At 34.9% G+C, this 23,423-nt stretch overlaps 2 protein-coding genes across 3 annotated transcripts; one reads left to right on the top strand and one right to left on the bottom strand.

The window, feature by feature from the left end:
• Positions 1–1,437: 1,437 nt before the first annotated feature.
• slc25a18 (solute carrier family 25 member 18) lies at positions 1,438–16,922 on the top strand. 2 transcript variants are annotated; one of them, XM_084095914.1, is made up of 10 exons: positions 1,438–1,576; positions 3,105–3,295; positions 3,400–3,522; positions 5,875–5,930; positions 6,131–6,221; positions 9,427–9,542; positions 9,777–9,963; positions 12,770–12,939; positions 15,188–15,263; positions 15,377–16,922. In XM_084095914.1, the coding sequence occupies exons 2-10, from the start codon at positions 3,279–3,281 to the stop codon at positions 15,516–15,518; spliced, it is 978 nt and encodes a 325-aa protein (XP_083952040.1). In that variant the 5' UTR covers positions 1,438–1,576; positions 3,105–3,278; the 3' UTR covers positions 15,519–16,922. The 2 variants fall into 2 exon arrangements, with proteins under 2 accessions (XP_083952040.1, XP_083952041.1); XM_084095915.1 differs by having other exon boundaries at positions 1,443–1,576; positions 3,157–3,295.
• atp6v1e1a (ATPase H+ transporting V1 subunit E1a) lies at positions 16,367–23,248 on the bottom strand. The gene is made up of 9 exons (XM_084095916.1): positions 23,010–23,248; positions 22,308–22,373; positions 22,077–22,186; positions 21,935–22,001; positions 21,728–21,817; positions 17,978–18,046; positions 17,773–17,867; positions 17,606–17,693; positions 16,367–17,511 (listed from the first exon to the last, which is right to left on the bottom strand). The coding sequence occupies exons 1-9, from the start codon at positions 23,040–23,042 to the stop codon at positions 17,449–17,451; spliced, it is 681 nt and encodes a 226-aa protein (XP_083952042.1). The 5' UTR covers positions 23,043–23,248; the 3' UTR covers positions 16,367–17,448.
• Positions 23,249–23,423: the final 175 nt, after the last annotated feature.

Genomic DNA, 23,423 nt, shown 5'->3' on the forward strand with positions numbered 1-23,423 from the left:
GCATTTCACAGGAGAAGAACAGATGGGCTGGGCGCTACCACTTGTCACGGGGAGGGGGGTTTGCGCGCACCAAAACAAATAAAATATCAACACAAATAAAACTAAACCCTCATTAATTGTTTTCAATCACCACTGTTGGCAATATTAGATTAGTTTAATAACTATTTTACTTGATCTAGTCACTGTGAGAGAAAACTATCGCAGTTAGTCAGAATTTACGGCAGGTGTCTTACCTCCGCTCGAAGTGGTATGTTCATTTAAAGGGAATGCACACACATTTGAATTTCGTTGAAAGGGAAGTTGCTCTGTTGTTATTACAGTAGAATCCTCGCGTTTGATCTAGAGGAGATGAGTACGACAGAAAAGACATTGATAATACATTACACTGACATTTTTGTATTTAATTAGTTTTTTTTAATATAAATTATTTATTTGATTTTAACTTCTTAATTGTTGTCGTGTACGAACGCATCATATGATAATGCAATGAAGTCCATGTTATTAGCTCTATGGTGGCTGTTGTTTGTAACCTACAAAAGTTGACTGGCCCTAATTTGTAATGCGCTAAAACTGTTTCTAAATAGAGTTGTTGTTAGTTGTTATATACAAAAAATACCATAAGTCTTAAGAATTAATGAAACATTTTAATTCTAATAGCAGGATGACGCATTTGAAGACTACCTTTTTATTATTAATTTAAATAGTCTGAATAACAAATTGGTCTTCAAAATATGGACCCAGCGCCCCCTGTTGACACGAATAGATAAAGCACACTGCTATCTATCTATCTATCTATCTATCTATCTATCTATCTATCTATCTATCTATCTATCTATCTATCTATCTATCTATCTATCTTAATTGTCTAAATAGCCGTTTTTTATTGTTTTTAATTTTTGTTAAATCATTAGTCCAGCTTCAGATATACTTTAGCCTATATTACCTGTATAGCCTGTTAACAAAATTTGCAGTATTCATTTAATCTGAAAACAGGTTAGCATTTGTTGTGTTGAATTAATACAGTTATTTCTTAAATAATAATTTAAAAAATCACATACATAGTAGCCTACCATAATAACATGTTATGTGAATTATGGCATCTTGGTTGGTTACAGCAAGACAAATCATATTATGATCATTAATTTTGGTAGCCGTAAAGGGATGTTAAACTGTCCAGTGAGTTTTTGCAAATAATGGAATAAATATATATTAATAATTGTAAATTGCTAATGCATTTTAAAGCGTTTTTATATGTTTAATATAATAATGTTAATATAAAAAATTATATAGGTGTTATATAATATAGGTGTGTGTGGGGGGGTGTTAGTTGTAATGTGCATATTTGTGTAAACGTATGAATGTGTCAAGTTTCATTACTGGAAAGCTGCGCATTCCCTTTTTATGTCACTGGGAGTCGCCAAAGGGGGAGGGACTTAGGCACGGAGGGACAATGCTTGTGTTTGTGCAAAGGCCCCTGAGTGGCGGCTCTTGCGCCTGACTACGGCTGATACACACATTGTCAGCGAGCAGAGGGGAAGTGGACGGTTTTATCTGACCGGTCAATGCATTGACAGAGGTAAGAACATAATAATCATCCTCTCAAACAGACTTTCTAACTTGTGAATTGGTCAAATATGCAGGCTTGTGTGAGAGGGTTGTGTAAAGTCTTAGTGAAGGAACGCTTTAGGATGGGGAGAGGGGGGCCAGATCGCACTTGTCTGTGTTTTGGCAGTGAAGGGATATGAATAGAGCAATGTTGAAAGAAAGCAGTGCTGAAGGGAAAGGCATGCTCAGAATGCCACTGGGCTCCAGAAAAGACACACAGAGAGAGAGAGGGACAGAGAAAAGGGAGTATGTGAGTATGCCAGAGGAAAAGAGATAGAGTAAAGTGAGAATAGTACACTGAATGAGGTGAGAGTTAGTGGAAACATGACGAAAGAGAAAGGTTACACAAGGGGAAGTTTAGGACAAGCGATGGGAAAGGAGAAAGCTAGAAAAAGAGTGACACAATAAAAAGAGTATAGAAATCCTGCAGTTTCCCCTGCAATAAAGATTTCGGTAACACTTTACAATAAGGTTCATTAGTTAACATTAATTAATGTATTAACTAACATGAACTAACAATGATCAATACATTTGTTACAGTATTTATTAATCTTTGTTAATGTTAGTTAATAAAAATACAGCTGTACATTGTTCATGTTAGTTCACAGTGGGTTAACTAATGTTAACATACAACCTTTTATTTTAATAATGTATTAGTTGAATGAAATGTTGAAACTAATATTAACTAAGATTAATAAATGCTGTAGGAGTATTGCTCATTCTTAGTTCATGTTAACTAATGTTAACTAATGAACCTTATTGTAAAGTGTTACCAAGATTTCAAGTGTTTTCAGCAGGGTTCATCTGATACTTTATATTTTAAACCTAAAATCTCTTCTATAATTATTATGCATGCAGTTTTATGGAATATTTGAAATATTTAAATGTTTTAAAAAATGTTCTAAAACTGCAGGACCATTTAAAATGTGATAGCAAAAATAGAAAAAGCAACGAAAAAGTGATGAAAAACTTTTTTACAGGAATTTGTAGACACTCCCTTCTACATATGTACATTTTCACCAGAAAAATGATGAATAAAATTACCCAGGTTTACACTACTTTCATTTACTCTAGAAAACTAAAAACACAACTACACGGATATACTGATGTAAAAGTTGGATTATTTTAGTATTAGAGAGCATAAAAGAATTGTTTGAGCTACTGTAGACTTCTATATTTTGATTTTTCCACAGACAATGTTGTTGATACGGTGTTGAAGAACAGTAAAATCATGCTTATAAGCTCATCGTCTGCTAGCTCTCTTCTCTAGGTTAATTCAGAGGTCACAACCTCATTAGCAGATTAGAGAGACTTTAGGAGGGGAATGTTCCCTATTTGTGCGCTGTAGAAAAGCACAATTCAGAAAGTAAAATCAGTGATTCTGAAACCAATTGAAAGTCTTTTTTTATTTAAAAAATTATAGCATGTTGTTATTCTGTAAAGTCATTCTGCAACCACAGATATCCTGAATTGTATTTCTCTTGTGTCTTGGTCAATAGCCAGTTCCAAGGTGATTTATTTTTAGCAAAGAGTGACTGTTCTCCCCGAAAGGAAGGGTGTGAAGATTGGCACACCATTCTAGGAGGCTGGCCGGCTGGGCCGTGGAAGGTTTGTGCTGACACTTTTGCAGCAGAGAGAGAAGAATTGGAGGAAACAGTTAAAGTGTGGCCACGATGGCCGAGAAAGTGAGGTACATTTGCGACTTCCTCTGATACTGGATGTACAGTTTAAGATCCATCTAAACCATTATATTGACATGTTTTCGTGTGCGTGTTTGTTTCCTGGTGTTTATAGCCTCCCTGCTAAGCTGATTAATGGGGGCGTGGCTGGACTGGTGGGCGTGACTTGCGTGTTTCCCATTGATCTCGCAAAGACCCGCCTACAAAATCAGCAGGGTGCTCGTGTGTATAGTGGAATGTGAGTTCAACATCTTTATGAAGTCATGCACTTTGTTTGGGGTTTTGTTCTGGTTGAAGGTAGAGAGTTTCTCAAGCAATAAAATTACCAACTGTGCAACTTGCGTATGATGATGATCAATTGGTTTTGGAGTAACAGTCATTATGATAGCATATGTGAGGGGTGCAAAATGGCAGCTGGTTTGCTGTCTTAAACCTTTTTAAGCCTATAAACCGTACACTCTTAGAAAAAGGTTCAGTTGGGTTCTAGAGAACCCTAAGTTGCTTGAATCAATTTTACGCAAAAAGTTGCTACAGTGCTATGCATAAGTTTAGACACCCATGCTAAAGTTGACTAAAAAGAGGAATAAAAAATCATCTTTTGGAAATTTAACTTAATGCCTTAATTAAAAAAATTAGGAAAAATCCAACCTTTAAGGACACCAATTTTCTTTGTGAATGAATAATGTATCGTAAATAAATAAATGTTCTTCCTTAAAATACAGGGTGCATAAGTCTGGACACCCCTATGTTAAATTCCCATAGAGGCAGGCAGATTTTTATTTTTAAAGGCCAGTTACTTCATGGATCCAGGATGCTATGCATCCTGATAAAGTTCCCTTGGCCTTTGGAATTAAAATAGCCCCACATCATCACATAGCCTTCACCATACCTAGAGATTGGCATGGTTTTATTTCAGTTAGCCTAAGAGCTGGTTTGATTTGCATTGAGAGATGATCTTATGGAAAGTACTCCATGCCATAGTACATTGGTGTCCTTAAAGGTTGGATTTTCCCTAATTTCCTAATTAAGGCATTAAGTTCAATTTCCAAAAGATGATTTTTTTATTCCTCTTTTTAGTCAACTTTAGCATGGGTGTCTAAACTTATGCATAGCACTGTATATATAAGGAGAATGATTAAATGATTGCATAATACTTTTATTTTCATGTTTAACGGGTCAGTCTTTTTTACCTGGTGAAAAATAAGTTTGTTTATTGATTAAAACTAAATCCATAAAATGATCCCATGAAGGGAATCCATGAAGGTTCTACAGAATGAAGTGCATGGCAGAACCTTTTAAGGTTCCATATAGAACATTTCCATCTAAGAGTGTAACATAAGGCCTCCAAATTATCACCATCATCAAAACTTTGCTGAAAAACAATACTTTATACAGTTTTAGCCTAATTATGAAAACATCCCCATTTATTGTGGTTATTAGTAATATTTTATGATGAACACTTACTAGACAGATGCAATACATCTTATTAGAAAAAAAAATCATGTTCAAATGTAAGTATCAAATATGATACAACTGGCCATTTAGGAGCATAGGTACATCTCTCAATCATCATTGTATTGTATTGCATTATATGTTTTGCACCCACAGGAAAAGCTTTAATCATAAAACTATTTAAATATATAGACATATTATTTGGAGATATAGAGTGACAACTGATATTTATAGGCATTTTATGTAAGTAATCTGCTATACTACTGTTATAAAGATCAAAAGGATTTTTTCCTTCTCGAGCATGAGCTCCATATTTTCACTATATAGTACCATATGAGCCATAAAACCCTGATGTATCAAATATGATACAAAACATAAAACACATTTGCAAACTTATTTTTTCCTTTTGATATTTTGTCTCAGGAATCAATAAACTGTTCCATTAAAAAAAAAATCTCTTTGTGTACATGGCTTTTGTGCATTTGACTTTACAAATTCTGAAAACATTCATGCATCTTTAGAAAAACAACTGCTTAAGGTTTATATAAAGTGATTCACGAAGGCAGCATGTGTAAGTGATTTACTCTGGGCGGAGGACTTTGCCTGGATTTTGAATGACTCAGATGATGCAAAACAACTTGAGTCACATGCTTTTACTTCTTTGATCTCTACACACTCCCAAATTCATTTTTCATTCCTTTTTAAGTAGCTTGCTCAAAACTATCTTTATGCATGTGTGATACCATTGAGATAAAGAGAAGGACTCTTTGTAGTGATGGTGCGTGAGAAGCTCTTTTCTTCTTTGTACACTTATGTAACAAGCGAATACCCAAGTGGTTTGTGGGCAAGAGACAGGCTGCCATGTTTTAAGCTCTTTCTTCCACACATTACTCATTTTTTGTGAATGTCTAATTTGGCTGTTCGTTATACACAGACATGGAGAGCAATAAAAAAGGTTTATTACTGTTGCTTAAGAGATTTTCCACCATTTATTCTGGTTACTTTATTCTACTTACCAAACAAGAATATTTGGGGCATTTTCATGAATTGTGATTTCATTATATTTAGATCAGCTCATTTCAGAACCAGATTGTTATATTTGATTAATCACATTGAACATTTCTGTCTTGTTATGAAGGCTGGACTGTTTGGCAAAGACGATCAAAATGGAGGGCTACTTTGGCATGTATCGAGGTACAGTGTTTCTTTTTTATTTAGTGCCGACTTTGGTTTGTTCAGTCAACATTAAAATCAAAATTTACCACCTTAATGTATGTTCCTGGTGTTATTGAAAACAGTGTTATTTAAAACGATAGTTTTAATTGTTATAGTGCTGTGGGATATGTTGCTTTTGTATATATTTTCAGAATTACATTTCATGGTGTTTCTCTCAGGTGCAGCTGTGAATCTTACACTGGTCACTCCAGAGAAAGCCATCAAATTGGCTGCCAATGATGTCTTTAGACAGAAGCTCTCCAAAGATGGGTAATGGCCACTTGTTAACCATGTACAAAAGCAAAGCTACTTATTTTACTTATTTTATATATACAGTGCAATGCATAAGTGAATACACCCATGCTAAAGTTGAATAAAAAGAGGAATAAAAAATCATATTTTGGAAATTGAACTTAATGCCTTAATTTAAAAAATTAGGAAAAATCCAACCTTTAAGGACACCAATTTTCTTTGTGAATGAATAATGTATCGTAAATAAATAAATGTTCTTCCTTAAAATACATGGTGCATAAGTGAGTACACACTATGTTAAATTCCCATAGAGGCAGGCAGATTTTTATTTTTAAGTATTTTTAAAAAAAAAAAATTAGGATACTATGCATCCTGATAAAGTTCCCTTGGCCTTTGGAATTAAAATAGCCCCACATCATCACATAGCCTTCACCATACCTAGAGATTGGCATGGGGTACTTTCCATAAGATCATCTCTCAATGCAAATCAAACTAGCTTTTAGGCTAACTGAAATAAAATCATGCCAATCTCTAGGTATGGTGAAGGCTATGTGATGATGTGGGGCTATTTTAATTCCAAAGGCCAAGGGAACTTTATCAGGATGCATAGTATCCTAAAAAAAAATATAAAAAAATACTTAAAAATAAAAATCTGCCTGTCTCTATGGGAATTTAACATAGGGGTGTACTCACTTATGCACCATGTATTTTAAGGAAGAACATTTATTTATTTACGATACATTATTCATTCACAAAGAAAATTGGTGTCCTTAAAGGTTGGATTTTTCCTAATTTTTTAAATTAAGGCATTGTTCAATTTCCAAAATATGATTTTTTATTCCTCTTTTTAGTCAACTTTAGCATGGGTGTATTCACTTATGCATTGCACTGTATATAGTCCAACCCCAATCTTCCAATCATTTATTGCTATTGGTTTATTTTGTCTGGTTTTGATAGTTTCGAACAGCTTCACAGTATTTAGTTGCCTGTGCATCCTAAGCTGGGTTAAATATACAGAATTGAATCTCACAGTTAATTGTAAGCATGTACTGTGAATAGTTCTCATTTGTTCTGGAATCGGACCGCATGTGGTTGCGCTACATGGTTAAGATTCACTGAAAAAGAATTGACCCAATAGACTCATTTGTTTAGGAGTTGAACCACACTGGTTTCATGTTTCTGATTCCCTGAAAAGAGCCAACACTTGAGTACACTATGTAATTCTTGGCCGGTAAAAAAAAAAAAACTGCATGCATTTGCAGAAGAACATTGTTTTGGTTGTGCGTCTTTGCGTGACTGTGTGGATGAATATTGTTATCCTACTGCTCATAAAACATTTACTACTAGGCTTATAACTAAAAAATATAACTAGATTAGATGGAAAGGATCTCTAGCTGACTAGCTGAAGACGTTACTGTAGCTATACCCATTAATAAACATGTTACTTCCTTCAAAATAAATTCCAGCACAGCGCTACAACAACCTTTAATGAAATGACCGTCACAATAGTTAAAGAAAAGAAATTTATTTCAATTAATCATAAAATGGCCCTGATATGTCACTAGACATTAAGAAATCATGTTCATTTCAAATACTTATATCACTGACAACAGTAGTCCGGCCAGGATATTGTCATTTAAAAGTGAAGTTGCAGCCCTCAACTGATGTTGATGTTGTCATGTTGTGTTTTGGCCTGATGCCCCACCCTCCACCTATCTACCAATCACGAAGTCAGTAGTGTTTCGGCATCTGGGTTGCCAGCTCTGCTCTAGTTACCACAGCTGCAGCTACAAACGTGTCGGATAAAAAATGTCTAACGTTACGAAACCTAAAAGACCTCGTTATGAATCCGAAATATGTAAAACATCTCTAATGAAGCATAAACATAATTAACAGAAAAAAAACTTACTGTGTAGGACTCGTCACTTGCCATTGGAAGCACCTTGTAGCAGCCTATGTTCCTGCTGGATCCTGCAGCCTAACTGGCAACCTCGAGTCAGGGGGGAGGGGGAGGGGATACACCACTCTACAGTAATTTGAAAGTGATTGCAGTACCAGTTTTGGCCACAATCTTACATACGGTTCCTTTAATGCTTTGTTAGAGAGATACTGTACATATGGCTGTTCAATAAAATATCAAACTCACTCACCTGTTGAGTAATAAAAACTGCATCTCCGCATCACTTTTTACAACATTTCCAATCCCTCAGTTCTTGCCATCTCACAAAATCCAAGCCTATGTTGATTCTTGTTTTATTACGAGCTCTAAAACGTTCTCTTTTCTCCAGGTAATTCTCCTCTGTTTGGCGTTTGTTTAAATGGGTGATTCCCCGGAGGTTTGCGATTTAGCTGCTCCATGTCAACCTTTCTCGCTCGTTGTGACAACTAACCTACTACTCCTACACCATACACGCATCAAAGTAGCCGGAGCAACTTTTCTCTATTTACAGATATGACGAGACACGCACGGGCGAGGGACGCATGTACGCAATTTCCCACCAAAACCATCCCGCTAGGTCTAAAATATAAACACTTACAATAGGCTTACCATAGTGAATCAGGACAAAAAGATTTTTTGGAAGAAGGATTGATGATGTATTGACTCATTATTGAAATTTTGTTAATTTTGAACAAAAAAAAGTTACTTAGTGTACCTTTAAGGAATATTTTTGAAGTTTTCATGAAATAATGGAATAATTCACCTAAAAATTAACATTCTGTCATCAATTACTTTCTAACCTTCATGTTGTTCCAAATCTGTATGACTTTCATTATACTGTGGTACACAAAAGGAGCAAATGTTGAACTTTCTGATTCACTGAAAAGAGCTCATTAGATTTGTTCTGTAATCGGACTTCACTGGCCACGCTATCTGTTGTGTGTTATGGATTCAGTACCGGTGTAAGGAAAGCAGTATAGGCAACTCTGTCAGTATTTTACTATGTATTCAGTCCAAATTGGCAGAAGAATGCACAAGTGAGAACCATTAACGGAATTTTCAGTATTTTTTTAATCAAATCTGTTCTGAACAAAGACCATATCCCAAACCTAACAACACATTTAGCCTTTGAATACAGTATTTACCTAAATGAAAAAAAAAAATCTGTAAACTATTCCACAGAGGCATTTAGGTCCCCAGCTGACTAATTAGACCAGTTATTTTCTTGGTAAATGCAATAACGATCTCATCTGCCCCATCTGTCATTGTATCTGTCACCCATAGAAAATTACCTCTGTGGGGGGAAATCCTTGCTGGCTGTGGGGCCGGGACCTGTCAGGTGGTAGTCACCACCCCCATGGAAATGCTAAAAATACAACTGCAGGATGCTGGCAGGTTGGGTAAGCGTGTTTATTGTGCTCCCACGAGTGTCATCCGAGGTATGTAGGTCTCTATCTTAGGATGTCTTTCCGAGTAGTACAAAGGTTAGCCAGAAATAATATAAGCTGTTTGAGTAGAATGGTGTCAACCGAATAGCAGTTTCTCCAAAGTTTAGTGTTATTACACTACAGGATAAAAACTAAAGATGATGTTGAAGATATGAGTTGTAACCGGTCCATTTTTGTCTTTACAAGCTGCTCAGCGGACTGTCACTGCCTCAGCCCCTGCTGTTGGTCCGACTCCCTCACTGGTGGCCTCTCAGGCGGCCCAGCCAGGCACCAACGCCCCTCCTCGAGCCTCAGCGACTCGTATCACCCTGGAGCTACTCAAGACCCGAGGCCTCAGGGGTCTTTATAAGGGTGCAGGTGCTACACTGATGAGGTAAGACACAATCAGCAATATAACCTATAGGAATATGGTCTATAAAGGATATTAAGGCTACGTCAACATTAATCCGGATACATTTGAAAACGGGGTTTTCGTTTCAAAACGCTCTTGTTTAAAACGTTTTCCAAAAGTTTCTCATCCACACTGAAAAGCTAATTCACCTTAAAGGGGTGGTTGATTATGATTTCACTTTTCTAACTTTAGTTAGTGTGTAATGTTGCTGTTTGAGCATAAACAACATCTGCACAGTTACAACACTCAAAGTTCAAAGCAAAGGAAGATATTTGCTTTTAAAGAAAAGGCTTTTTAAGGACTACAACAAACGGCTGGTCGGGACTACAGGACATTCCTCTCGGGTTAGTGACATCACAAACCCTAAAATTTACATAAACCCCGCCCCCTGAACACGATTTATAGATTATCATGACAGAATATGCTAATCAATGACTAGAAGATAACTCCACATAAACTACATAAATTCCTCAACTAACCATTCAGAAATGTCCTGTTGCTTCTACATGTTGTCACTTCTTCTTGAGTCTCTCTATCTTTCTGACTACGGTTTGAACATAAAAGGCTAAAAGTTTTTGAAATTTTCAGTGTGTGTCTGTGTGAGGTAAAAGGACACAAGCTGTTGAAGCTCCGCCCCCTGTGTCGGGAGCAGCAGCTCATTTGCATTTAAAGGGACAGACACAAAAACGCATTTTGCTCACTCTCAAAAAGTGACAATTTTAACATGCTATATACAAATATCTGTGGGGTATTTTGAGCTAAAACTTCACACACACACTCTGGGGACATCAAAGACTTATTTTACATCTTGTGAAAAGGGCATTATACCACCCCTTTAACATGCGTCATCGTTTTCAGATACCTCCGTTTTCACAGTCCACACTTCAAATTGATTCACTTTGGAGCATTTTCAAAAAAAACTTCTCTGTGTGAACGGAAGGCCAAAACGGAGAGAAAAAGATGCGTTTTCAAACGAAATGTATTAGTGTGGACAAGGCCTAATTCAGCTAAAAAGGAAAATTCATTTATTCACCCTCATGTTGTTCCAAACTAAATCGTTTCTGTAGACCAGGGATAGGCAACTCCGGTCCTGGAGGGCCACTGTCCTGCAGAGTTTAGCTCCAACCCTAATTAAACACACCTGAACAAGGCAATCAGTGTTTTCAGGATTACTAGATAGATACAGGCAGGTGAGTTTTTATGAGGGCTGAAGCTAAACTCTGCAGGACAGTGGCCCTCCAGGACCGGAGTTGCCTATCCCTGCTGTAGACGAAAGGATACATTTTGAGCCTACAATGAATTGGTAGAAAAAAGGAACCAAAGGCACCGTAAAAGTGGTCCATATGACTTCTTCTCAAGTCATACAAATCATCATCGCTTGATTAACAGACCATGATCTAAGTTTTCATTCATTATAATTTGTGCATAAATCATTCAGATTGGTTTTATAAACCGGATCAACAAAAATGTGAAAAGATCCAACTAAAAATAACAATTCAAGTTGGCATTAAATGGAAATTTAAAGGAAGTGTATCATCATTTCATCCCTATTGTGACGTATATCCAAGTGAAATGACTTCTCGAACAAGAATGTAGGGCGGGATTAAATTTTGTCCATTGGAAACTGATTGGATTGTTGATTGTTGTTTGCGATTACGATTATTAAAAAAAAAAATTGTGATGTGTAAGTGTAATCACTTTTAAATTAACATAAAATATTCCATAACAAAATTAAAATAGTCAGTTTTGATTTCATGGTGACTTTAAAAGCCTGTTCATACGATGAACAATAACTATAAAGTTATATTAGCGTCCACCAATATAGTTATGTGTTGTCTGTCGCTTTAAATGCTCGAGCTCTTTAAAGTTGGGTTGATTAGCTGTCTGTTATTATCATTCATCGGCTGGAAAAAAATCATTCTGAAAGTGATTCCAATGATATAATTCCTCTGTGTCGTTATTGTTATAATTGTGGTGTGGACTTTTCAATTCTCATAGAATAAGAAAAGATTATTAAAAATGTATAGTTTTAGTTGTCGTCCTTGTGTGAATGGGCCTTAAATCATGAATTGGGCATCTCTACTCAGGATTTTAATTGAGTATTGATCTAAATTTTGGTTAGCTCATCAAACAAATCAATATGACTTGGAATATTGTACATGAGATACAAGGACCATTTTTATTATATTATTTGGTGTTTGTTTTGAGGGTTCAATCACTTTCATTATATTGTAAAAGAATTCTTAAAAAAAGACAGAAAGTCATACGGGTTTGGAACAACATGCCACTGTCATTAATAATAATTACAATAATTTGAATGTATTGGTCAATGTTAGCCGATCAACATCCAGACCTTTTGCAAACCCTCAGTCTTAACTAACTTAAGTGATTGCTCTCTCTGCAAACGCATGCGCTGTTTCAGGACAAAAAGATGGATAGACGGCACGGTGACCTCTCACCTTTAACACCGCCCACACAAATAAACCCACTCACCTATCCAAACAGCCCCTCCCCCACATGCTCCCTGCGGTCTGTGATGTAATCCCAGCTGTCAGTTCTGATCTGTTATTCATAGCTTCTAATTAACCGTAGGCGGAATTCTCTTCTTAATGGAATTCTAATGAGAGCTCGATCTATCTCAATCTGTCTACGGCCTAAATCATATTTCTCCATTCAGTTTCACATTTACAGACTAAAACTAATCAGACACAGTGATCGATAACGATTCATCAATAACGTCCTGCAGCTATGTCGACATTCTACAGCTCTGTGTCCTTTCTCTGTTCAGGGACGTTCCGTTCTCCATGATCTACTTCCCGCTGTTCGCCAACCTCAACGCTGTGGGCCGCACCGAGGATCGCCATAGCAACCCCCAGGACCGGGCCCCCTTCCTGCAGTCTTTCGTGGCTGGTTGCACGGCCGGCTCGGTGGCGGCGGTAGCTGTCACTCCTCTGGACGGTGAGATACAGGCAAGAGAGGAGTAGAGGAACACAATTTGCTCTCTCTCCTTTTGAAATGCATGCAGATTAATGTCCCGTTCAGTTAGTCGTAGCCGTCCAATCCTGGAAAAACCACTAATCCTGTTTCAATGCTACTGAGAAACTGTTGATAGCCAGTTGATATAGATTGTGTATGGCTAATAGACACTGAATATTTATTTATTTCAATAACAATACATATTATATATGTTACCGGCAAAGTGTGAAATCCCGGTATTCTATAGAATGCCTAGGTAATGTATAGAATTAGGTAATGTATTTTTTGCAAAAAACATCAGGAATTCTATACATTGCCTAGGCATTCTATACAATACCGGGATTTCACACTTTGCCGGTAACATATATAAAATGTAGTATATGCACGAAAAATTTACTTTGTGCATATACATTTATTTTTGTACTTCTAACATTTCTTAACAAACAGGAGTAGTTCTTCAAATAAATACTTATTACTTCTAGTACTGATGATTTTTTAAAGGAATCAGATCCCAGAAATAGCCTTTTTGTTTTGTGATGAATTATGGGTACATTTTTGCCAAACTGTTGATTAACTAGGTCACTCCAAGTATTTCATAAAGGCACAGAATGAGTCTTTTGTTTCTGAGTGATTAATTATTAAACCCCATGTGATGTGTTGACTGAAACATTTCATTTGCTTTGAAGAAAGTCTGTTAAGTTTGCTTTTCAGTTCTATTTAGAAAGCTTTTTGTTTATAGCTCTTGTCTCTATGTCTATTGTATTGAGTTCTTTGTTGACTAAAAAAAGCAGTAAAGGGGACAGAAGGTTTATTTGGACAGTGGAAACTCTGGCAGCCACTGCAGTGTCTCCATCTGAAGATTTGGCTGTACTCTCTGCAACATTACAAATAGACTCATAGGAAACCTATAACCTAGTTTTTCATCAGTTCATTATTCCTGTGGAGCATATAATATGTTACAGTAAACACACTGATGCTGATTTAAAGTGCAGAAACTTTTACCTAACGCTTAACTAACGTTTAAAAAACCTTGAATCTGTTGGAAATCCTCACTGTCAAAACAAAGTTGCTGCCTTAAATTTTTAAGTACAATCAGCTTGGCTGTATAAGTCATTTCAACTTAAATTATATTAAACTGACTTTTAAAAAAATGAGTTGAATCTAAAAGTTGAAAAATGCTTAACTTATTTTAAATTAAAGTAATGTAAAAACATATGTTGTCATGACTTGATCATACCATTTTTTACAGTTGTTAAATCTAACTGAATTGGCCAGGGGTGCGTTTCCCGAAAGCATCGTTGGCCAACTATGGTCGCAAGTTCCGTCGTTACCAATAGAGTTCAATGGACATTGCGATGAACTTGCGACCATAGTTGGCCAACGATGCTTTCGGAAAACGCACCCCAGATCGGTTCTTGAGTCAATAAACAGATTTGGTTTTACCAAATAGCATTTTATTAAAATATTATAAAAAATCACAGGTATTTTTTTTCAATTAGTATTGTTCAGTGTACATTGTAAAAAAAAAATGTGTTGGTTCAACTTACAAAAAGTATATTATCTGGTTGCCTTAAAATATTAAGTTCATTGAAATTAAAAATTTGAGTTAATACAATAAAAGAAGATTGGTTTAATAAAAAGAAACTCAAATATTATGTTATCTGAACCACATTAATTATCTATGTTGATTTGACAAAAAAGTTGTGATAAATCATGAAAATAATTTTTATTGTAGACTTATATTTAAATTAAGTTTTTAATAAAGTGAATCATGTGGCAACAAACTGAACTGGAACACATTAAATTATAATAAACACATTTACTAATAGAACATAATCAAGATATTCTACTTGTGGCTTTATTATAATGTTTCAGAGAATGTTTTCCTTTTTTCATATAAAAAATTGCATAACAACAATTAGCACGGTTTTTGAGAATAATTAAATCTTAAAAAATACAATAAGTTGTATATTGTTTTAGAGAATGTAGTATGTCAGGGACCATGTGATGACTTAAAAGAATCGCTGAATCGTTTTTTGAAATGACTCTTTCTAAGAACACTTTGAAGAGCCGATTCATGGAAATGAGTCAGACTAACTACAGAACCGCTGTATAACCTGCATCTGGGAAACCAGATCTGAGAAATTAAAATATTAATTTACACTTTTAGCACAAGGCGTAGATCCAACCGAATCTGTTTTTAATATTTATTAATGCTTATTATTTTCAGTTATAAAGACCCGCCTACAGACCTTACAGAAGGGAGAGGGAGAAGACTCCTATAAAGGCATAATTGACTGCACACAGTAAGCTCTTTATTTACATGTATTGACTTCTTATTGTGTGATATGGTACTAAATAATTAGCATATTCGTGTATATTATGATATTTATATGATTCATCCTTTCTTCCTTTTCAGACGCATTTTAAAACGAGAGGGACCAACCGCGTTTCTCAAGGGAGCAACGTGTCGTGCTTTGGTCATCGCTCCGCTCTTTGGCATCGCTCAGGGCGTGTACTTCCTGGGCATCGGCGAGAACCTGCTGGGCATGCTGGGATAGCAGCAGGTGACGTCACCTCAATCATCATACACGCATTACTGTTTCTACACGGGCCAAGAGATGATGATGAGAGATGAAGGAAGTTGCGACAATGAAAAAAAAAAGGTTCTAGACTTTATATGCGACAAGGTAAAGATGGAGAGAGATTCACGTACCCAACCAAAGGAAGTTCAGACACTTTGGAAGAACAGATGAGGGTTGTGTAATGCTAACATAAAAGCCTATATTGCACACTAACCAAGTAGGCTTCCTAAAAACTGCAAACTGAGTTCTTTAGGTAAGACAGGGTCCTGGAAGGGTTATTATTTTTATGTCTTAAAGCCCATAGTTACAATCAATTTTAAACCAACATGATACATGGTTGATTGATCTGTTGTGAACAGGGTCGGTGTGTTTTTAGATTTAAAGGAGACTTGAATTAAAGTTGAAATGGATTCAGATCTACCAAATTTTTTGCCTCTCTACCGCTAATTCCCACCCCTTTAAACAGCAGAAAAAATACTTAAAAACAGTCTGCTGACTTAATTTAATTCTTCTCTCAGTAAATCTGAAGAGACTGCTGGGCTTCGCTGTGGAGGCCTTGTCTTCCTGTTACATGTTCCTCTGCGGGACAGAATTCCTATAGGCTATATAACGCCAGCTTGATATTTTTTAATGCTTCTTTAAATGATTTTGTTGAGTGCGCAATAAATTAAAAAGCAAAAAGCCTTATCCTTGCCACTCAAGTTTTTCACTAAAAAGAAATAACAAAATGTAATATAATTTACCAGTGGCTTTTAAAGTGTTATATATATTTTCTTTTTTTCACCTTCAGTAAGAAAGAATACAGTGAAAAGTATACAAAGAAATGAGGTCTTGAATAGTTTAATTTTGAATGCACTTCTGTAAAACTGCGGAAAAATAAAGATCTTTCAATTTAAAATACAGTATTATAATAATAACAAGCAGTTTATATATGCTTATTCCTTGAAAGGCAAACCCTGATTTTTGAGAAAGAAAGAAAAAAACACCTCAGAGGCTTCATATTCATGTTATACTAAATAAGCAACAAGCAATCTGTACGTTTTAAATATGCAAGACTGATATATGTGTCTCTGCTTATTAAATTTATTCATCAGCCTTTGTATTTTAAAGTCTTTTTGAAAACATGGTCTGGAGTCATTTGATTATGCAAAACATTGTTTGTGCACCACAACTGATGCTAATTTGCATCTGATATGTTTGTTTTCCACAAGAGGGCAGCGTGTTTTTAATATTTGAGGTATATATAGCATTTTCTGTAAGCTTCTGTCAGATGTACGACTTGATTTCTTTCCTGTACGGTGGATAAAGTGTAACCAACAAGCGATGCTTTGTTTGGCACAGAAATGCTTCAGAATATAAATAAAATATATTTGATTTATTTATCTGTAGTATTATGCAATTGTACTACAAATGAAAATGCAGAAAAAAGGCATCTATGTTAAGACATTAAATGAGGACTTCCCTTTTCCAGGGAAAACCTGTTAGGCTGCTAGTTTAGTAAACAACTTTCAAGGCAATAACAATGTGAATTCCTGAGTGCTTATAGCTCTTTGTTCAAACAGCTTGAGATAAGATGTCAGGTGTCCATTTTCCCTACCGGTGACATATTTAAACAGAAACCGGTAAAACACGGAGATATAAGGTAACACGAGCACATATGATAAGCCTTTCATTTTCAAACACTTTCTTTGGGCTTGTTTTCCAAGAGCAAAAACGCACAAGAAAAAGAGCACGACAATAAATTGCTGGAACATGATCAATTGAATATCCAGAATTGCAACAAGAATAGTTTTTCAATTCAGGAAAACCACAGTAAAAAAATAAAACTGCCCATCAAACCTCCTCATCACTTTATCATGTTTTCTGAATTTCACCGCTACCACTAATGTGTGTTTGTAACAGTCCATTAATCCATAAACCTGCGGTTTGGGTTGGCACCAAAAAGACTCACTCTGATCTCAGGCATCATCTGTGAAAGCAGAAAAAAATAATGAGGACGACATTCACAAAAACAAGCTTTTATACGGTTTATTCCTGTTGTAAAATGTGATTGTTTTCTCTACCTGTTCCGCTAGAAGGTCTAGTCTGCTTTCCAGTGTGTTGGACACCTTGATCTTGCCATCAGCATTATAAACTTCAACACCTCCTGAACTGAGGATGCCAAGCATGAACAATGAACAATTTGAGAATATATAAATTTAACAAAACTTGAGTGTAGAAGAGATCTTACATGTTAGGGGACAGGAAGTTGTTTTCGTCGATGCGCACCTCAATATTACTCTTTACAGCCTCTTTGTAGATAGGGATGTTTTTCTGAACGGCAGCCTAAAATAAACAGGTATATCAACTCTTCAAATTAAGCGTAAACGGTTTGCATAGCTGATATGCACATTGTAAAATATGATGTAAACGGATTGACAGGGAATAGAGCTCACCTGCACCATCGCTACATCTTCCTTTCTGCACCGGATTATAACCCTGGGCTCCAGCAGCTGATAAAATCCCTACCGAAGCACAAAGTAAAGAAAAAAAGTTAATAAAATACTAAATTATTTTATTATTATTAATAATAATAATAATAATAATAACAATAAAAAATAAATTAATTCATTATATATATATATATATATATATATATATATATATATATATATATATATATATACACACACTACCATTCAAAAGTTTGGGGTCAGTAAGATTTTTAATGTTTTTAAAAGAAGTATCTTCTGCTCACCAAGGTTGCATTTATTTGATTAAAAATACAAACAAAAACAGTAATATTGTGAAATATTATTCCAGTTTAAAACAGCTGTTTTCTATGTGAATATATAGTAAAGTGGAGTAATAATGCTGAAAATTCAGCTTTGATCACAGGAATAAATTACAGTTTAAAATATATTAAAATAGAAAACAGTAATTTTAAATTGTCATAATATTTCACAATATTACTGTTTTTTTAATTGTTTTTTATCAAATAAATGCAGCCTTGGTGAGCAGATCTTACTGACCCCAAACTTTTGAACGGTAGTGTATATGTGTATGTGTATGTGTATGTATATATATATATATATATATATATATATATATATATATATATATATATATATATATATATATATATATATATATATATATATATATATATATATGTATATATATATATATATGTATGTATATATATATATATATATATATATACAGTCCCCTCCAAAAGTATTGGAACAGTGTGGCCAATTCCTTTATTTTTTCTGTTGACTGAAAATATTTGGGTTTGACAAAAAAAAATTAATATGAGATAAGAGATCAACATTTCAGCTTTTATTTCCAGGTATTTACATCTGGATCTGATACACAACTTAGAAGATACAATCTTTTGTTTGAACCCACTCATTGCTCATGTGACCAAAAGTATTGGAACATGTGACTGGCAGGTGTGTTTTGTTGCCCTGGTGTGTCCTATTACATTGATTATTCAAACAATAAATAGCACTGAATGTCTGCGCTCAGTTTCAGATTTTGGTTTTGCCTGTGCAGACTGCATTTATAATTAGACGTGTAACCATCATGAAAACCAGAGAACTGTCTATGGGTGAAAAACAAGCAATTGTGAAGCTGAGAGAAGATGGAAAATCAATCAGAGCCATCGCACAAACATTGGCCATAGCCAGTACAACCATTTGGAATGTCCTGAGAAAGAAAGAAACCACAGGTGTACTAAGTAACAGACCTCGAATGGGTAGACCAAGGAAAACATCAGCAGTTGACGACAGAATCATTGTGAGAGCTGTAAAGAAAGACCCCAAAACAACCGTTAGTGACATCAGCAACAACCTCCAGAGGGCAGGAGTGAAGGTATCACAATCTACTGTTCGCAGAAGACTTCATGAACAAAAGTACAGAGGCTACACCAGAAGATGCAAACCTCTCATTAGCAAGAAGAATAAGAAGGCCAGGCTGGAATTTGCCAAACAGTACAGAGACAAGCCTCAAACATTCTGGAGCAAAGTTTTATGGACTGATGAGACAAAGATTAACCTTTACCAAAGTGATGGAAAGGCTAAAGTTTGGAGAAAAAAAGGATCTGCTCATGACCCTAAACACACAAGCTCATCTGTGAAACACGGAGGAGGTAATGTCATGGCTTGGGCTTGCATGGCTTCTTCTGGGACGGGCTCATTAATCTTCATTGATGATGTAACACATGATGGCAGCAGCAAAATGAACTCAGAAGTGTACAGACACATTTTGTCTACCAATTTACAGGAAAATGCAACCAAACTGATTGGGAGATCCTTCATCATGCAGCAAGACAATGACCCAAAACACAGTGCCAAAACAACAAAGGAGTTCATCAGGGGCAAGAAGTGGAAGGTTTTAGACTGGCCAAGTCAATCTCCAGACTTAAACCCTATAGAGCATGCATTTTACCTGCTTAAAAAGAGACTGAAGGGAGCAGCCCCCCAAAACAAACAACAACTGAAAGAGGCTGCGGTGAAAGCCTGGAAAAGCATTACAAAAGAAGAATGCAAAAGTTTGGTTATGTCAATGGGTCACAGGCTTGATGCAGTTATTGCAAGCAAAGGATTTGCAACCAAATATTAAGTCTTATTCACTTTAATCTATTTTAAGTTAATCTGTTCCAATACTTTTGGTCAGATGAGCAAATTGGTGGGTTCAAACAAAAAGTTATATCTTCTAAGTTGTGTATCAGATCCAGATGTAAATACCTGGAAATAAAAGCTGAAATGTTGATCTCTTGTCTCATATTCATCTTTTGATGTCAAACCCATATATTTTCAGTCTACAGGAAAAAGAAAGGAATTGGCCTCACTGTTCCAATACTTTTGGAGGGGACTGTATATGTGTATGTATATATATATATATATATATATATATATATATATATATATATATATATATATATATATATATATATATAAAAATGAAACCTATATAAAAAAATAAACCTATATATTACTTGCTACTTGATTTTTTATATATACAGTACCAGTCAAAAGTTTGGAAACACTACTATTTTTAATGCTTTTGCAAGAAGTCTCTTATGCTCATCAAGCCTGCAGTTAAAAAAAAAAAAAAACCCAAAAAAACAGTAATATTATGAAATATTATTACAATTTAAAATAATGGTTCTCTTTTTTAATATACTTTAAAATGTAATTTATTTTTGTGATGCAAAGCTGAATTTTCATCAGCAAGTACTCCGGTCTTTGGTGTCTTATGATCCTTCAGAAATCATTCTAATATGATAATTTGATACTCAGTTATTATCAATGATGGAAACAGTTGTGCTGTTTAATATATTTTTTTGGAATACTTTTTTCAGGATTCATTGATGAGTAAAACGTTAACAGCATTTATTCATAAAAACAGCATTTATTCAAAATAAAAACATTTCTAACAATATAAATCGTTACCATCACCTTTTATCAATTTAACGCATCCTTGTTGAATTAAAGTACTAATTTCTTAAAAAAAAAATAGTTATTGTTCCCAAACTTTTGAACGGTAGTGTATATTGTTACAAAAGATTTCTATTCTAAATAAATACAGTTCTTTTTAACTTTTTATTCATCAAATAATCCTGAAAAAAGTATCTCAGGTTATAAAAAAATATTAAGCAGCACAACTGTTTCCAACATTGATCATAAATCAGCATATTAGAATGATTTCTGAAGGATCATAAGACACCAAAGACTGGAGTACTTGCTGATGAAAATTCAGCTTTGCATCACAAAAATAAATTACATTTTAAAGTATATTAAAAAAGAGAACCATTATTTTAAATTGTAATAATATTTCATAATATTACTGTTTTTTTTGTTTGTTTTTTTTGTTTTTAACTGCAGGCTTGATGAGCATAAGAGACTTCTTTCAAAAGCATTAAAAATAGTAGTGTTTCCAAACTTTTGACTGGTACTGTATATATAAACTATATTCATAGTTTGTTATTAAATAAATATTCAGTGTCTATTAGCCATATAAAATCTGTCAACTAACTTTCAACACCCAACAGTTTCTCATTAGTACTGAAATAATAATAATAATAATATTATATATATATATGAAAAAAAGTATGATATGACCACTGCAAGTCGTCAGAATCTGCTTTAAAAACTATATAAAAAAAAAAAGCTAGCATTGCTAACAGGACCATATCTGACCTGTAACACCAGCCCCTCCAGCAGTGCTGGGTACTGATTTGGGTCTTTGGCAATGTTGGCCAACCGTTGCTGTGCATCGTTTAGGAGATCCTGCAAAGAATCACATGAGGAAGATGAAGAAGAGAAGAGATGGATTTCTTGTAGTTCTATAAAAGTATAGACTATATAAATGTGAAAATCACATCATCATCATCATCATCATCATACCTTAATCATGTCATCACGGGCTTTGAGCACCTTCAGTCTTGCCTGGTTCAACAAATTCGACATCTGGCTGTGGATTTGAATGGACACATTAAATACGCCAATGAATGACTCAAGGTTACACATTTAAAGCACATAATCTCACATTTTCTTCTGTTGATCAATCTGTTTCTCTTTCTTCTCATAGTACTCCATTATCTTCAACCTTTGAGTCTGTACCAGTCGTCCCTTTTCAATATTAAACTCTTCTTCTGCCTGCAAGCCACAATACACATGACTTAAAGCAGATATTTAAGGAAAATGAATAGATGATATAATGCTCTAGACAATTTCGACCATATTTATGCTCTTATGCTAATCATTGGATTTGTGCTACCTTTGCATCAATTTCTTCTGCCTTCTCATTGGCTTCCTGCTCAATAAAGGCCATCATGTGTTTGATCTGGAGAGATGCAATGAGATCAGTGTCAATAAAAGAGCAAAGCAAGGTTAAATTACAATGCAAGAATTCAAGCACCACTGATAGTTTATTAAGCTGATGTAATCAAACAAAGGGAGATGAGGGTAGAAACTGATGGGGAAGCGAGACTGAAAGAAGTGTTGAATCTGGGAAAGTCCATGGGGCTGTGCTGGACAACTGAAGGACAGATTTCCTCTTTTTCCATTACAATTCACAACATTAAACACTCACAGTATATTAATTAATAACATCTAGATTTGAGAATGCATTGCATTTGCTCTCCTCAAAGTGAATGGGATATTTCACAGATGTCTAGCAGCAAGTACAAGATAAAATAATAAATAATCATGCTCTCGTTATAGGCGCCTTTCAAAACACTAAGAAAACTTATTCATAGAATACAAAAGACAATATATAAATTAAAAATGTTTGTTTGCGAGAATAATAAGACTGAATATCAGTTCAAAACAACGAACCACAAATTTGTGCCTGCCGTGTTTCTTTTTAAAAGTTATGAGATTTCTATACTTACCTGATCTTAAATATAATAACGTTACCTCATTTAAAAATATAACTTCTAAAAGTAGTTTATAAACTTGTTAAAACTGTTTTTCTCACCTGTTTCTGTACCGCGGCATCGCTGAGCGCCATGTTTTAAAGTTGTTTTTAAGGCACTGACTGCGATCTGAAGAGGGATTTATCACGGAAACGATTGAATACTAAGTTCGGAACTACTAATCTAAACTATTATTTAAGCTATATTAGTGAAATATGATGCAGCACTAAAATACAGTTCCGCCAAGCGTCAGCTGACAAGGATGAAGGCGTCATGTGATTTGAATCGTCATGTCCGAGATAAGACTCCGCCCACTTTTCATTTGCTTGTTTGGAAAATTAACACTTTAAAATGACTTATTTCGTGCACTAAGTAGTTAATTATTTAAAAGATTATAATTGTGAAAAACTATCTTTAATCATATTACCGGTAAATACCCAGGACCGAGTATTATTATATAAAGTTTTTTGTTGCAT

This window comes from Abramis brama (genome assembly GCF_963993115.1).
Source record: "Abramis brama genome assembly, chromosome: 20".
NCBI classification, from domain to species: Eukaryota; Metazoa; Chordata; class Actinopteri; order Cypriniformes; family Leuciscidae; genus Abramis; species Abramis brama.

Excerpts from the sequence above, each read along its gene's own strand:
- slc25a18 (XM_084095914.1), top strand. Across the intron at positions 9,543-9,776 it reads GCAGGATGCTGGCAGGTTGG|CTGCTCAGCGGACTGTCACT; the intron begins GTAAGCGTGTTT and ends TGTCTTTACAAG. Across the intron at positions 12,940-15,187 it reads AGCTGTCACTCCTCTGGACG|TTATAAAGACCCGCCTACAG; the intron begins GTGAGATACAGG and ends TATTATTTTCAG.
- atp6v1e1a (XM_084095916.1), bottom strand. The coding sequence starts at position 23,042 with ATGGCGCTCAGCGATGCCGCGGTACAGAAACAG. Across the intron at positions 22,374-23,009 it reads ATGCCGCGGTACAGAAACAG|ATCAAACACATGATGGCCTT; the intron begins GTGAGAAAAACA and ends GCATCTCTCCAG. Across the intron at positions 17,694-17,772 it reads AACTTCCTGTCCCCTAACAT|TTCAGGAGGTGTTGAAGTTT; the intron begins GTAAGATCTCTT and ends TGGCATCCTCAG.